Source organism: Pelmatolapia mariae, linkage group LG16_19 (genome assembly GCF_036321145.2).
Source record: "Pelmatolapia mariae isolate MD_Pm_ZW linkage group LG16_19, Pm_UMD_F_2, whole genome shotgun sequence".
NCBI classification, from domain to species: Eukaryota; Metazoa; Chordata; class Actinopteri; order Cichliformes; family Cichlidae; genus Pelmatolapia; species Pelmatolapia mariae.
Genome location: NC_086241.1, coordinates 29874302 through 29889620, shown reverse-complemented (window position 1 = coordinate 29889620; position 15319 = coordinate 29874302). Strand labels below are relative to the sequence as shown.

Here is a 15319-nt window from a genome sequence, read left to right as displayed (position 1 = left end):
ATACATATTTTACAAATTAAATAGAGTAAACAATAAAATAAAATATATAAAATATACAGAGGTTGGTAGTTGGACATGTGCAAAACAGTGGCATTAATGTACAGTATGGAGTGCATAATGTTGAAGTTCCAGTAGTGAAGGTGAGGTGTCTATGACGTGTTCAGCAGTCTGATGGCCTGGTGGAAAAAGCTGTCTCTCAGTCTGCTGGTACGGGACCGGATGCTGCAGAACCTCCTTCCCGATGGAAGTAGTCTGAACAGTTTATGGCTGGGGTGACTGGAGTCCTTGATGATCCTCCCCGCTTTCCTCAGGCACCGCTTCCTGTAGGTGTCTTGGAGGGAGGGAAGCTCACCTCCAATTATCCGTTCAGAGCACCGCACTACTCTCTGGAGAGCTTTGCGGTTGTAAGCGGTGCTGTTACCATACCAGGTGGTGATGCATCCAGTGAGGATGCTCTCAATGGCACAGCGATAGAAGGTCCTGAGGATGCGGGGGCTCATGCCAAATCTTTTCAGTCTCCTGAGAAAGAAGAGGCGCTGTTGCGCCTTCTTCACTGTTTTGTTTATGTGTACTGACCACGTAAGATCCTCAGCCAGATGTACACCAAGGAAACGGAAGCTGCTCACTCTCTCCACAGCAGCGCCGTTGATGGTGATGGGGGTGTGTACTTCTCTGCACCTCCGGAAGTCCACTATCAACTCCTTTGTCTTTGCGACGTTGAGGGTGAGATGGTTGTCTTGACACCAGTGGGTCAGGGCACTGACCTCCTCCCTGTAAGCCGTCTCATCACCGTTGGTGAGAAGACCCACCACTGTAGTGGTGTTGGAGTTGCTAGTGGCTGTGCAGTCGTAGGTGTAGAGTGAGTACAGGAGAGGGCTCAGTACACACCCCTGTGGAGCACCAGTGTTCAGTGTGATGGGGGATGAGGTGGTGCTGCCCAGTCTGACCACTTGGCGTCTGTCAGACAGGAAGTTAAGGATCCAGCTGCAGAGGGAGCTGCTCAGTCCTAGATCCTGCAGTTTCCTGGTATTGAATGCTGAGCTGTAGTCTACAAACAGCATTCTCACATACGTGTCTCTCTTCTCCAAGTGTGACAGGGCAGTATGTAGTGTCAGGGCTATGGCATCATCAGTGGACCTGTTGTGGCGGTATGCGAACTGTAGAGGGTCCAGTGAGTCGGGTAGTGAAGAGCAAATGAAGTCCCTGACCAGCTTCTCGAAGCATTTGCTCACGATGGGGGGCAAGGCTACAGGTCGCCAGTCGTTCAATGAGGAGATGGTGGAGGATTTGGGTACAGGGACGATGGTGGCCATTTTGAAGCAGGCTGGGACTACAGACAGAGAGAGGGAAAGGTTGAAGATGAGTGTAAACACTCCAGCCAGCTGAGCCGCGCATGACTTGAGGACGCGGCCGGGAATCCCGTCCGGACCTGTGGCTTTGCGTGCGTTCACCCTCCTGAAGCACTTCCGCACATCCTCCTCAGACACAGTGTGCGCACTGACGTCATCCGCGGTGCACACACTGTCCGGTCTCATGGTGTTCGCTGTGTCGAATCTAGCGTAGAAAACATTTAGATCCTCACACAGAGAGGCCGTGGTCTGCGGTGTGCTGGTTTTCCCTCTAAAGTCTGCGATTGTGTTTAGTCCCTGCCACATACTCCGAGGGTTGTCAAACTGTTGCTCCACTCTGTCCCTGTACTCACGTTTGGCTGCTTTGATCGTCTTCCGGAGTTGGTAATGTGCGTGTTTGTAGTCCGATGTGTTCGCGGAGGCAAAAGCGGTGCTCCGTGCCGCCAGCGCCGTGCAAACATCTCTGTTAATCAAGGGTTTTTGATTTGGGAAGGATTTAACTGTTCTGGATGGGACGACATCTTCCACGCATTTCCTGATAAATCCGCAGACTGAGTCTGTGTACTCATCAATGTCATTAGCAGCCACGTGAAACATTTCCCAGTCCGCGTGATCAAAACAGTCCCGCAGCGTAGACTCCGATTGGTCCGACCAATGGTGCACCGCCCTCAGGGTTGGAGCTACCTGTTTCAGCTTCTGCCTGTAGGCGGGCAGGAGCAGGATGGAGCGGTGATCTGATTGGCCGAATGGGGCGCGGGGGAGGGCTTTGTACGCATCCCGGAAAGAGGTGTAGCAGTGGTCAAGAAGCCGGTCTCCACGAGTGTTGAAATGGATGTGTTGGTGGAGTTTTGGTGAAACTTTCTTCAGGTTTCCTTTGTTAAAGTCCCCGGTCGTGATAAACGCTGCCTCTGGGTGTGCGGTTTCCTCACTGCTGATCGCGCTGTACAGTTCTCTGAGTGCTCGGTCAGTGTCGGCTTGTGGGGGAATGTAAACAGCCATAATAATCACTGCTGTAAATTCCCTCGGTAGCCAGAATGGCCGGCACTTAATCATCAGGTACTCCAGGTCCGGTGAGCAGAAGGATTTGACCGGTGTGATTATGCACGTTCGCATAATCACACCAGCTGTTGTTGATCATGAAACACACACCACCGCCTCTGCTTTTCCCAGTAAGATCCTGTGACCTGTCTGCGCGGTGCACAGAGAACCCCGGTAGTTGTATTGCGGAGTCCGGTACCTTGTCCAATAGCCAGGTTTCTGTGAGGCAGATCACGCAGCAGTCCCGCATCTCTCGCTGGAATGAGATCCGTGCCCGAAGCTCGCACAGCTTGTTCTCCAGAGACTGCACATTAGCCAGTAATAAACTGTGACACTGTGAATTCTGGGTATGGGAACTTTGTCTCTGAGATACACCCTTCTTGATTTCATGACAACAGAGCTACTGTTTCCTCCTCTGCCATGAGTAATTCTGTTCGGGACTTAAAGCCAGGTGGTGAACTTAAGAACTGTGAGTTCGTGGACATGTTATTTAAGAATGTATCTTATGTGTCAGAATATGCTCAGCCAGAATCTGTCATGATCCATGCTAAAGGGGCTATGAATAACTCGGGTTGTATTCCTTGTTCTGAGAGTTTTAAACAGGCTGTGTTGGCTGAGCTGACTTCCTCCATGAATGTAACACTGTCAAGGTCATGTCATGAGTCAGAGAAAACTGTGTCTGGCTCCACAAAGAAAACAATCAAGGACAACAGAAACCACGTTAATGACTTAGTAAAATCTAGTATTGTTTCTTGTGTTGCTCCCTTAGCCGCACCTCATGAGGCCAATGTTCCTGAGGCAGAGGCTTATGTTCAGTGTACTTTGGATTTCTGTGAAATGAAGAATAACACTGTGTGTGATATAGGCCCAGAACCTGATAATGTACACCTAGGTAATGTTTCCACTAGCAGCAATGTGAATATTGTTCACGTGACCAGGTTAATTCACTTTAAGTCTGAGACAATGAACTCTGGAGTTGAAAACTCAAAGATTGCTGGCTCAGGACCTGGGATCATTAAGACTGTTCACTTTGTGGATCCTAGTTTGGAAGCTGTGGGCACTAAGGGCTCTTTTACACCTGCCATCTCAGAGTATGGAGTTATGTCCCAACAGACTGTTTCTCCCCAGGCTTTTGCTCAGCTACCTACCAAGCTTTTAGCTCAGCCTCCTGTTGAGTCAGCAGCTCAGCCTCTCACGCCCCTATCTATCACGTCAGCTGGGGTTTCCGGAGAACCGCTCCAGCGTCATGCCTTGTCAGCTGGAGGGTCCGAGGAGCCTGTCCAGCATCATGTCTCATCAGTTGGTGGGTCAGAGGAACCTGTCCAGCATCATGTTTCATCAGCTGGGGGTTTAGGTGAACCGCTCCAGCTTAATGTCTCGTCAGCTGGGGGTTCCGAGGAGCCGCTCCAGCATCATGTCTCATTGGCTGGGGGTTCCAAGGAGCCTTTCCAGCATCATGTCTCGTCAGCTGGAGGGTCTGAGGGGCTTGTTCAGCCATCAGTGCCACCGTCCATGCCAGCAGATCCTCCACCTGTGGCTGCCACGCTGCCGTCTGATCCTGGCTCATCTGGTCCAGCCTCGTCTGGTACTGCCTTGTCTGGTACTGTGAATACCATGTCGCCTGCACGTCCACGGCCCATGCACCCGGCACCCGCCAAGCAGCGTCCCATGCACTGGCCGTCAACCAAGACATCCAAGGCTCTTCAGCCACGGCCCATGCGCCTGGCACCCGCCAAGCAACGTCCAATGCACTGGCCGTCAACCAAGACATGGAAGGCTCTTCAGCCACACCTACACCACCTCCATTGTGACCTCCAGGTCGGACCCCTGAACTTCTATATTAGACTTTTGACACGGACTATGACAGAAACTCTATTCCATTCAAAACAAACAACTATCTGATTGAATTGGTTTTTTTTATCGGATAGAGAAATAAAATGAGTTGCAAAGTCTAAAAGCAACTGGGCTGCCTTGCACTCTGCAGGTCAGTCTGTCATAGGTAACAGAGATGACTGACACACTTTGCATTATTAAAGTTATAACACATTCAAGAACACTCCATGAATCCTATTGTTGCAGTTTAAAGTGATGGCAATTTTGAGCACAATAACATTAATAACATAACAATCAAGTTCCCATGCCATCCAGTTTGTTACATCATATCAGCCAGTGTTATATATGTATATACAAAGCATTTGCTGTGTTGTGTTGGAACTGTTTCTGTATGCCTCAAACATCTCTTTTAATTTTATGTGATGAAGGCTTGGAAAAAAAATATATGATAATATACTGCTTATCAGTATTGGGTAGTAACGGAATACATGTTGCACCATTAAGTATTTGAAATACAAAATATGAGTAAATCCGTATTCCGTATTACTTACCGTTTAGATAGTATTCAGAATACAGCTACTTTGTTGAAATAAAGGGATTACACAGCTGTCTTTTCCTGTTTCATATGTTAGGCTATGCCCTCTCTATTTTTGGTAATTCTACGCCAGTGGAAACCTAAACAAAACACGCATTAAGAGCCTCTAATGCCTGTGTCTCAATCTTGCGGCCCATGTCATCCCTACTCACGGCCCGCATAATGATGTTAAAAAAAAAATTTTAAATTATTTTTCAAAACATTATTTAATATGAAGGCAGAGTGTTACATGTATAGCCCTAAAGAATGTAGCCTCATGGGCAGTGTAGTCCGTGCTGCAGGGAGAATGGACTGCCATACCGGTCATGTGTCTGTGAGCACGAGGAGGGAGAAAAAGGAGAGTCGAAAAGTACCAGTTGCCACTGACCGGAAACGGGAGATACAAGCATGGAAATATAATAATAACCACTGCAGCCAAGAAGAGTGCCTGACGAGCCCAGTTGTAAGTAAGCTATTAAGACTCGACTGTACACCGTGTTCGTGTTTTCCTCTGAAACAATAAGTTCCGTTGGAGCAGCCTTTCAACGCCTCTCTCTGTCTCTCGCTAGCAAAGTTGACCCAGACAACGAAGTAAAGCTAGTTTTCGGTTACAAGCCTGACACGGAACCCGACGTATTAGCCAGAGCCGCGGATCTGTTTTATATACACGCGAAACTGTTTTCTATACGAGATTGTTGCAAAAAGTGCAGTTTTACCTAATGTCCACCCTACTGTTACTCATTTTATATTAAGATTTAAAAATCTAGTTGGTATTGGTATGGCAAGTAGCCTTCAGTAATAGTTCACTGGCAGAAACAGTCTCAGGGAAGAACAGGAATCTACAGTGACCGGCTGGGAGTGAGGGGAGAATGGCAGGAAGAAAGACACACTGTAGAAGAAAACCATAGATTAATAAGTTGTAGAGTATGTCACGATCCAGTGTGTTTTGGTCTTCCTGGAGTAGTAGTATAACATTATAATGCATTAGTCGTTTTGAGTAACAACCCCCAACACTGATCACAACTAAGAAGGGAAATACTTGCAGCATGCACAACCATTTCACCACACAGAATTAATTGGCAGTAATTTTTTACAAATGTATGTCTTTAAAATACTGCTTACAGATTGTGGTGACTTCAACACAGAGCCAGTGAGTACTCACTGAGAACAGATAAGGACTTGAATCGATAAGTGATGCAGAAAATGGAATTGATAAATTCTTATTAATTCCCATCTCTACCTCAGATGATCGCTTTTTAATTCTGTTACACTATCTTGTTCTTAGCCTGTCATATAAATGTTGACTCTAAGTTGATGCCTTAAAAAACAGAGTAGTTTTTGTTTTGGGGCTTTTTTTTTACCTGCACTGATTATTACTTGAACTTGAAAAAAATGTACATAACATGATTTAACAGCCACACGTGCTCATATTAACTAATAATTTCCAAGAATACTTCAATTGAGAAGTATTATGAAGAATTTAATCCACATATAGACAATATTAGCCTTAAAAAACAACCCTCCTTGATATAATTTTTTCAGTTTAATCATCCTCAGACTGCTGCTCTATAACCTTGTCAAAGAGGCAAATAATTACCATTAATATTTTATATATTTATATTATTTTATATTACATTGTATTATTATGTTGACTGACTGTTGATGTGTATTAGGCATTGTATAAATCTAGAAACAAATCTTTGATTCAGTTTCTAGTTTTATCTCATTTTTGTCTTTCTAATGTTTCTCTATAATCACATATAATATCCTTTATATGTGTATGTAAAGCAGTATTGTACACCTGTTTGTATCAATGTGTGATTACGGTCTGAAAAAATTACATATATGATAATATGGTACTCATGAAATTTTAAAAGATTATATAATAAAAACAAAAAAATATAGCTACTGATGGTAACAATCTTTAATTATCTTGAGCCAAACAAAAAAAGAGGAGTGAAAATAAAAAGGTAATGGTTTCCACATGGAAAGTCTAGTGCAGGTACTTTTTCAAATAAACTTTACTTACTAGGAAGAATTTTTTAAAATTAGCATGATATAAAATTGTCCTAAAATAAAAGGAAGTGAATTTAAATTCTCTTTATAAAGTGGGTGGTCTAGTCTTATTGACTACTACTATTGTAGGAAATAAATAATGTCACTCAGTGGACTGAGAGACTACTGAGTAAGTGAAATAAGGTTTAAACTCAAGGAGTGTGTCTAAAAATAGCCATAATTATAAATAATTTATTATAATTAAATATAAATGTGATATTTCTTTCATGAGAAAGTGGCATAAGTTAAGTACTCTGAATGCTGGTGTTCATTGAATTGAATTAAACTGGTCACAAATGCTGTTTTTTCCCCTTCTCTTTGTATGTAGTGGAGTAGATCACTGGATGTGTTAACTTACTGATTTAAAGCAATTTACTGTAGCAGGGTTCATAGACTTTTTATATTATGTTGGCCTCACAGGTGTTATGCTTGAATATCTGCAGCGTGATAATAAGTTTAACAGCATTTCTAAACCAGGGGTAAAACAGGGCATACATCAAAGGGTTTATACAAGAGTTAAAATAAAAGATAAAGACCACAAAAGATGCAGCTGGATCATTGACAGCATTTTCATCAACGAGAGAGTAGCAATAATATGGACAGTAGCATGACAGAAACACAACTACCAGAATCCCAAGGTTCCTGGCTGCTTTTAGCTCAGATTTGTTTGCTTGATTCAGTGAACGCTGTAGTGTGACTGCTGTGACATGAGAGCGCATGGCATGAGCCTGAGACACAGCCACCACAAACACTCTTGTATACAGAACTATAATGATCGTAACTGGAACTATAAAAGATAAAACAAGGTCAACAGTTCCAGTTATATCATCAATAACAAATACACACTCTCCATAGCAGGAACCATACCTGCCTGGTTTTATCAGGACATGCTTTGTGTAAAGACTGCAGTAAAAAATAGCATAAAACCAACACAGACAAACACTGAGTTTGACTCTTGTCACAGTAATTCTGGTGGGGTAATGCAGAGGTTTACAAATAGCCACATAGCGGTCAACTGATATAAGAACAATAATTTCAAATGAAGCATTGATAAAAAGGCTGCTCAGATAAATGTAAAGTGAACACATAAGATCACCAAATACCCAGCAGGCCGTGCTTCTGAAGATTTCTACCGGCATCAACAAAAAACAGACAAAAAAGTCAGAGACAGCCAGAGAGAGGAGGAGGATGTTACTGGGAGTGTGGAGCTGCCTGCAGGGAGACAGAAAATTATAAATTACACGTTAATCATGTCAAATGTCTTCAATGGAAATGTTCCATTGCTGAGGCATGGTGCAATTAAGTAAATACAACTATACAGTTATGATGAAGTCAAAACTTCACAGAAATCATTAATTACTAAAGAATATGATGTCAATGTAACTTTGTTTTCTAAATGTTGAACTTTAGTTTTATCTGAGAAGTTAATCTCTGCCTGAAGTGGGAGACTGAGATGATGATGAACAGATTAAGAGCAGCAGTGATCACAAAGATGAACGAAAGCCCAAAGTTCAGGAGCACCGTTTTGGACCAGTAAAGTGTCGGCTTCCTGCAAGAACTGTTCAGTAGCTCTGGAAAACAGAACTCTGTCTCTATATGTCTCTGGATCTCCATTGATCTTCCTGCAGCTGTCTAATCAGAACTTTCTGTCATACAGCAAATTTATGTCCTTCTACCATACCTCCTATCCACTGTTGTGCCCCCTGGACAATATTCCTCCCTCCTTTTGTCCACACAACCTCTTGTACTTTTCACTCATTCACTGAAGCCCTAGTTTCTCATCCAAACATAGTTATCACAATTAATATTTATTTATTCTGGTTTTAATGACCAAAATTCAGAATTTTTGCTTAGAAAAATGTAATAATTCCTCAATGCTGATGTTAGTTTTATATATATAATCAAGATAGTGTTGATCAGAGATTACGCACACAGAGTTTCAAAAGATTTTATAGGTTGTGGAGAACTGAAAATGGTCATTTGTTTAATTTGCAGCATTAGTATATCAATTTCACTGAAATCAAAAGCTATTTCAATCAAAAACATCTGAACAGGTCAAGTTACATATTAACATAGGACCGCTTATTTGATAGCAGTTTTACAATTCTTGCATCCATGGAACTTGTAAGTTTTTGGAAAGCTTCTACTTGAATGTCTTTGCAGGATGTCAGAATAGCCTCCCATAACTGCTGTTTAGATGTGAACTGCCTCCCACCCTCATATTTTTTTGCTTGAGGATGCTCCAAAGGTTCTCAATAGGAGTGAAGTCAGGGAAGAATGGGGACCACACCATGAGTTCCTCTCCTTTTACGCCGATAGCAGCCAATGATGCAGAGGTATTCCTTGTAGCATGAGATGGTGCATTGTCTTGCATGAAGATGGTTGTGTTACAGAAGGCACAGTTCTCCTCTTTCTACCATGGAAGACAGTGGTCAGTCAGAAACTCCACATACTTTGCAGAGGTCATTTTCACACCTTCAGGGACCCTAAAGTGACCGACCAGCTCTCTCCCCATGATTCCGGCTCAAAACAAGACTCCACCACTTCCTCGCTGACGACGCAGCCTTGTTGGGACATGGTGGCCATCCACCAACCATCCACCACTGCAACCATCTGGACCATCCAGGGTTGCACTGAACTCATCAGTGAAGTTCTGGTATGTATATATATATATATATATATATATATATATATATATATATATATATATATATATATATATATATATATATATATATCTGATATAAAAACCTTCATCATTGTGCCGTTATCTGCATAAACCCATGTGTGCTCTGACTCAGCCACAAATCTCTTACATTATGGTGATCATGCTTAAGTTTTCCTGAAATATCTAAGGTTTTCATTACGTGTCCAAGGCATTCAACTATTTCACGCTTTTCAGCAACAGAGAGATCATTTTTCCTTCCTATATTGCTTGAAAATGGTGGTCTGCTTAATAATGTGGAACATCCTTCTTTAGTAGTTTTTCCTTTAATTGGGCTCACCTGGCAAACCAATGATCACAGGTGTCCGAGATTGATTTCAGTGATACAAAGAGTCCTGAGAAATAATTCCATCCATGGGTTTAATTGAAAAACGACTTATTTAATCTTTATGACACTTAAACACAATTTGCATAACAATTTGGAACGCGTGTAGTCTCTGTGCTGAAGTCCACTACCAGCTCCTTGGTCTTGCCGACGTTCACCTGCAGGTGGTTGTCCTGGCACCACAATGCCAGATTCTTCACTTCATCCATGTAGGTGAGGAAGTCTAACACCCATGCACACAGATGGCTGTTGAGTCCTAAATCCCTCAGCTTTGTGAACAGTCTACCAGGGACTATTATGTTAAACGCTGAACTGTAATCAACAAACAGCAGTCTCACATAATTACCCTGTTTCTTGTCCACGTGGCTGAGGGTTGTGTGCAGGACATGGGCAATGGCATCCTCTGTGGATCTGTTGGGTCGGTAGGCGAACTGGAGCGGATCTGTGGTGTTTGGGATGGAGGAGGAGATTATTTTCTTCAACAGCCTCTCGAACACCTTCATAACCACCGAGGTCAGTGCAACTGGCCAGTAGTCATTCAGGCATGAGGGCTTGTTGTTCTTGGGCACAGGGATGATGGTGGATCTCTTGACACTAGATTTACTAACCCTGTGCAGATTTGTGTAACTTGCCTGAACATAACACCTCCTAGCACTCTGCTGAGATTTTCACAGGCCTTCAGCTTCATTGTTCTACTGATTTTGTTGTGCGAACACACCCTCCCCCAACCCCCAACCAGGAAAGATTCAGAAGGTCTTTCCTTCCAATCGTTGTCAGACACCCTGGTAGTTTCTATGTGCAATATTTCTCATATGTAATATTAGTTATTTTCAATCACTATCACTACATTTCGTGCCTGTCCATAAAGATATATACAGTCAGGTCCATAAATATTGGGACATCGACACAATTCTAACATTTTTGGCTCTATACACAACCACAATGGATTCCAAATGAAACGAACAAGACATGCTTTAACTGCAGACTGTCAGCTTTTATTTGAGGGTATTTACATCCAAATCAGGTGAACAGTATAGGAATTATGACAGTTTGTATATGTGCCTCCCACTTCTTAAGGGACCAAAAGTAATGGGACAATTGGCTTCTCAGCTGTTCCATGGCCAGGTGTGTGTTATTCCCTCATTACCCCAATTACAATGAACAAATAAAAGGTCCAGAATTCATTTCAAGTGTGCTGTTTGCTTTTTGAACCTGTTGCTGTCAACTGCCAGGATGAGATCCAAAGAGCTGTCACTACCAGTGAAGCAAGCCATCATTAGGCTGAAAAAAACAAAACAAACCCATCAGAGAGATTGCAAAAACATCAGGCGTGGCCAAAACAACTGTTTAGAACATTCCCAAAAAGAAGGAACGCACTGGTGAGCTCAGCAACACCAAAAGACTAGGAAGACCACGGGACACAACTGTGGTGGATGACCAAAGAATCCTTTCCCTGGTGAAGAAAACACCCTTCACAACAGTTGGCCAGATCAAGAACACTCTCTAGGAGGCAGGTGTATGTGCGTCAGAGTCAACAATCAAGAGAAGACTCCACCAGTGTGAATACAGAGGGTTCACCACAAGATGTAAACCTTTGGTGAGCCCCAAAAACAGGCAGGCCAGATTAGAGTTTGCCAAACGACATCTGAAAAAGCCGTCGCAGTTCTGGAACAACATCCTATGGACAGATGAGACCAACATCAACTTGTACCAGAGTGATGGGAAGAGAAGAGTATGGAGAAGGAAAGGAACTGCTCATGATCCTAAGCATACCACCTCATCAGTGAAGCATTGTGGTGGAAGTGTCATGGCGTGGGCATGTATGGCTGCCAGTGGAACTTGTTCTCTTGTATTTATTGATGATGTGACTGCTGACAAAAGCAGCACAATGAATTCTGAAGTGTTTCGGGCAATATTATCTGCTCATATTCAGACAAATGCTTCAAAACTCATTGGACGGCGCTTCACAGTGCAGGTGGACAACGACCCAAAGCATACTGCAAAAGCAACCAAAGAGTTTTTGAAGGGAAAGAAGTGGACTGTTTTGCAATGGCCAAGTCAATCACCTGACCTGAATCCGATTGAGCATGTATTTCACTTGCTGAAGACAAAACTGAAGGGAAAATGCCCCAAGAACAAGCAGGAACTGAAGACTGTTGCAGTAGAGGCCTGGCAGAGCATCACCAGGGATGAAACCCGGCGTCTGGTGATGTCTATGTGTTCCAGACTTCAGGCTGTGATTGACTGTAAAGGATTTGCAACCAAGTATTAAAAAATGAATGTTTGATTTATGGTTCTTATTCTGTCCCATTACTTTTGGTCCCTCAAGAAGTGGGAGGCACATTTGCAAACTGTTGTAATTCCTACACCGTTCACCTGATTTGGATGTAAATACCCTCAAATAAAAGCTGACACTCTGCAGTTAAAGCATGTCTTGTTCGTTTCATTTGGAATCCATTGTGGTGGTGTATAGAGCCAAAAATGTTAGAATTGTGTCGATGTCCCAATATTTATGGACCTGACTGTACACAGTGTTGTGCATATATTTATATATCCACTCTGTACATAATATGCATTTATATTTATACATACAATGACTATATATATATATATATTTTTTTGTTTTGTTTTGTTTTTTTTTTTTAATCCCCCGCTCGCCCCTGTGGGCGGTCTATCCTTCAAGCTCGGGTCCTCTACCAGAGGCCTGGGAGCTTGAGGGTCCTGCGCAGTATCTTAGCTTTTCCTAGGACTGCGCTCTTCTGGACAGAGATCTCCGATGTTGTTCCCGGGATCTGCTGGAGCCACTCGCCTATTTTGGGAGTCACCGCACCTAGTGCTCCGATTACCACTGGGACCACTGTTACCTTCACCCTCCACATTTTTTCGAGCTCTTCACTGAGTCCTTGATATTTCTCCAGCTTCTCGTGTTCCTTCTTTCCGATGTTGCTGTCATTGGGAACCGCTACATATATCACTACGGCCCTCTTCTTCTGTTTGTCTACCACCACTATGTCCGGTTGGTTAGCCACCACCATTTTGTCCGTCTGTATCTGAAAGTCCCACAGGATCTTAGCTCGGTCATTCTCCACCACCCTTGGGGGTGTCTCCCATTTTGACCTCGGAACTTCCAGGTTATACTCGGCACAGATGTTCCTGTATACTATGCCGGCCACTTGGTTATGGTGTTCCATGTATGCCCTGCCTGCTAGCATTTTGCACCCTGCTGTTATGTGCTGGATTGTCTCTGGGGCATCTTTACACAGCCTGCACCTGGGGTCTTGCTTAGTGTGATAGACCCCAGCCTCTATGGATCTTGTGCTCAGAGCTTGTTCCTGTGCAGCCATGATTAGTGCCTCCGTGCTGTCTTTCAGTCCAGCTTTGTCCAGCCACTGGTAGGATTTCTGGATATCAGCCACCTCCGCTATCTGCCGGTGGTACATACCGTGCAGGGGCCTGTCCTTCCATGATGGTTCCTCGCCTTCCTCCTCTTTCTTGGGTTTCTGCTGCCTGAGGTATTCACTGAGCACGCTGTCAGTTGGGGCCATCTTTGTGATGTATTCATGGATGTTCGTTGTCTCATCCTGGATCGTGGTGATGACACTCACCAGTCCCCGGCCTCCTTCCTTCCGCTTAGTGTACAACCTCAGAGTGCTGGACTTGGGGTGAAACCCTCCATGCATGGTCAGGAGCTTCCTGGTCTTGATGTCAGTGGCTTCTATCTCCTCCTTTGGCCAGCTTATTATCCCAGCAGGGTACCTGATCACGGGCAGGGCGTAGGTGTTGATGTTCTTGCCATTCAGCTGACTCCTCAGGACTTGCCTGACCCTCTGCAGGTACTTGGTGGTTGCAGCTTTTCTAGCGACCTCTTCATGATTTCCATTTGTCTGTGGGGTCCCCAGGTACTTGTAACTGTGCTCTGTGTCTGCAATGTTGCCTTCTGGTAGTTTGATCCCCTCAGTTCTGACTACCTTCCCTCTCTTTGTTACCATCCGACTACATTTCTCCAGTCCGAATGACATTCCAATATCATTGCTGTATATCCACCCACATAGCAAGCAGGTCTGGCCCGGATCTGGTATCAAGCCGGCACTGCTGGCTTACTTCTGGCATGATAAGACGTATGTCATCCAGATATGGGCCAGGCCTGGCATAGATGGCACTGTCTATGTGATGGCATGCCATATCTGGCTCGATTGTGGTTTGTTTTATGTGGCCCATGCTCATAGAAAACAGGTCTGGCCCGGATCCGGCATCAAGCTGGCACTTCTGACTGACTGGTGTCATGGCAGAGTGTATGTCAACCAGATGCGGGCCAGTTCTGACAATGAGGCACTATTTATGTTCCTATTTTCCTATTTTAGTTAGAAGACCCAAATGCCATGTTGCAATACTATCCTGCTATGGTAGCCAACATTTCAAATGCAGGTTTGACAGGTTTGTGAGTGTACACTTTATCCAAAACCTAGTGAGGGTTTACTCATCTTTGCCAGTGGGTGGCTGTAGCTCAGGCGGTAGAGCAGGTCACCTATTGATCAGAAGGTTAGTAGTTCGATCCCTCGCTTTTCAAGTCTGCATGTCGTGAATGTGTATGAATGTAGTTAGGAAGCACTCAGTTAGGAGAAAGTGTGTGGTTGGGTGAATGTGGCATGTTGTATACAGCACTTTGAGTAATCTGGGAGAGTTGAAAAATGCTATGTAAGAATCAGTCCATTCACTGTCTGAACAGAGTTTTGTCATGTTACTTTTGCACTATTATGCACATGTTGTTATTACATGGCTTAATTAAGGTACACATCAGGCTGACATCTGGGGCCAGAGCTGAAACTGTTCTGGGCCAGCACAGGGCCAGCAGTGTGTCTGCAACTGGCCCATGGCTGCACACAACTTACACATGGCCCACATACCACAAAGAATGACGGCCCTTTGGTGGCCCAGCACAAGGCCAGTTGCAGACACACTGGTGGTCCTTTGCTGGCCCATATGTGGATTACCTCTGGCATACCAATTTTGCTATGTGGGCAGGTGGTGTGGATCAGTGAATCGATGTTTCGTTCACTCTCGGCATACAGGTTGAGCTCAGCCATGTACAGGAGGTGGCTGACAACTGCTCTGTTCCGTAGTCAGTATCCGTAGCCAGTCTTGTTAATGATCTCACTGAGGGGGTTCAGGCCTATGCAGAACAGCAGTGGGGACAGAGCATCTCCTTGGTAGATCCCGCACTTGATGGTGACTTGTGCTATGGGCTTGGAGTTGGCCTCTAGTGTTGTACACCACATCCCCATTGAGTTCCTGATGAAGGCTCTTAGGGTCCTGTTGATCTTGTACAATTCTAGGCATTCCAGTATCCAGCTGTGGGGCATTGAGTCATAGGCTTTCTTGTAATCAATCCAGGCAGTGCACAGGTTGGTCACCCTGGTCTT

General features: G+C 44.2%; 1 protein-coding gene across 1 annotated transcript; it reads right to left on the bottom strand.

The window, feature by feature from the left end:
- Nucleotides 1-7247: 7247 nt before the first annotated feature.
- Nucleotides 7248-12934, bottom strand: LOC134644536 (trace amine-associated receptor 1-like). The gene is made up of 6 exons (XM_063497624.2): nucleotides 12764-12934; nucleotides 10246-10459; nucleotides 10031-10122; nucleotides 9325-9462; nucleotides 9065-9262; nucleotides 7248-8078 (listed from the first exon to the last, which is right to left on the bottom strand). The coding sequence occupies exons 1-6, from the start codon at nucleotides 12932-12934 to the stop codon at nucleotides 7248-7250; spliced, it is 1644 nt and encodes a 547-aa protein (XP_063353694.2).
- Nucleotides 12935-15319: the final 2385 nt, after the last annotated feature.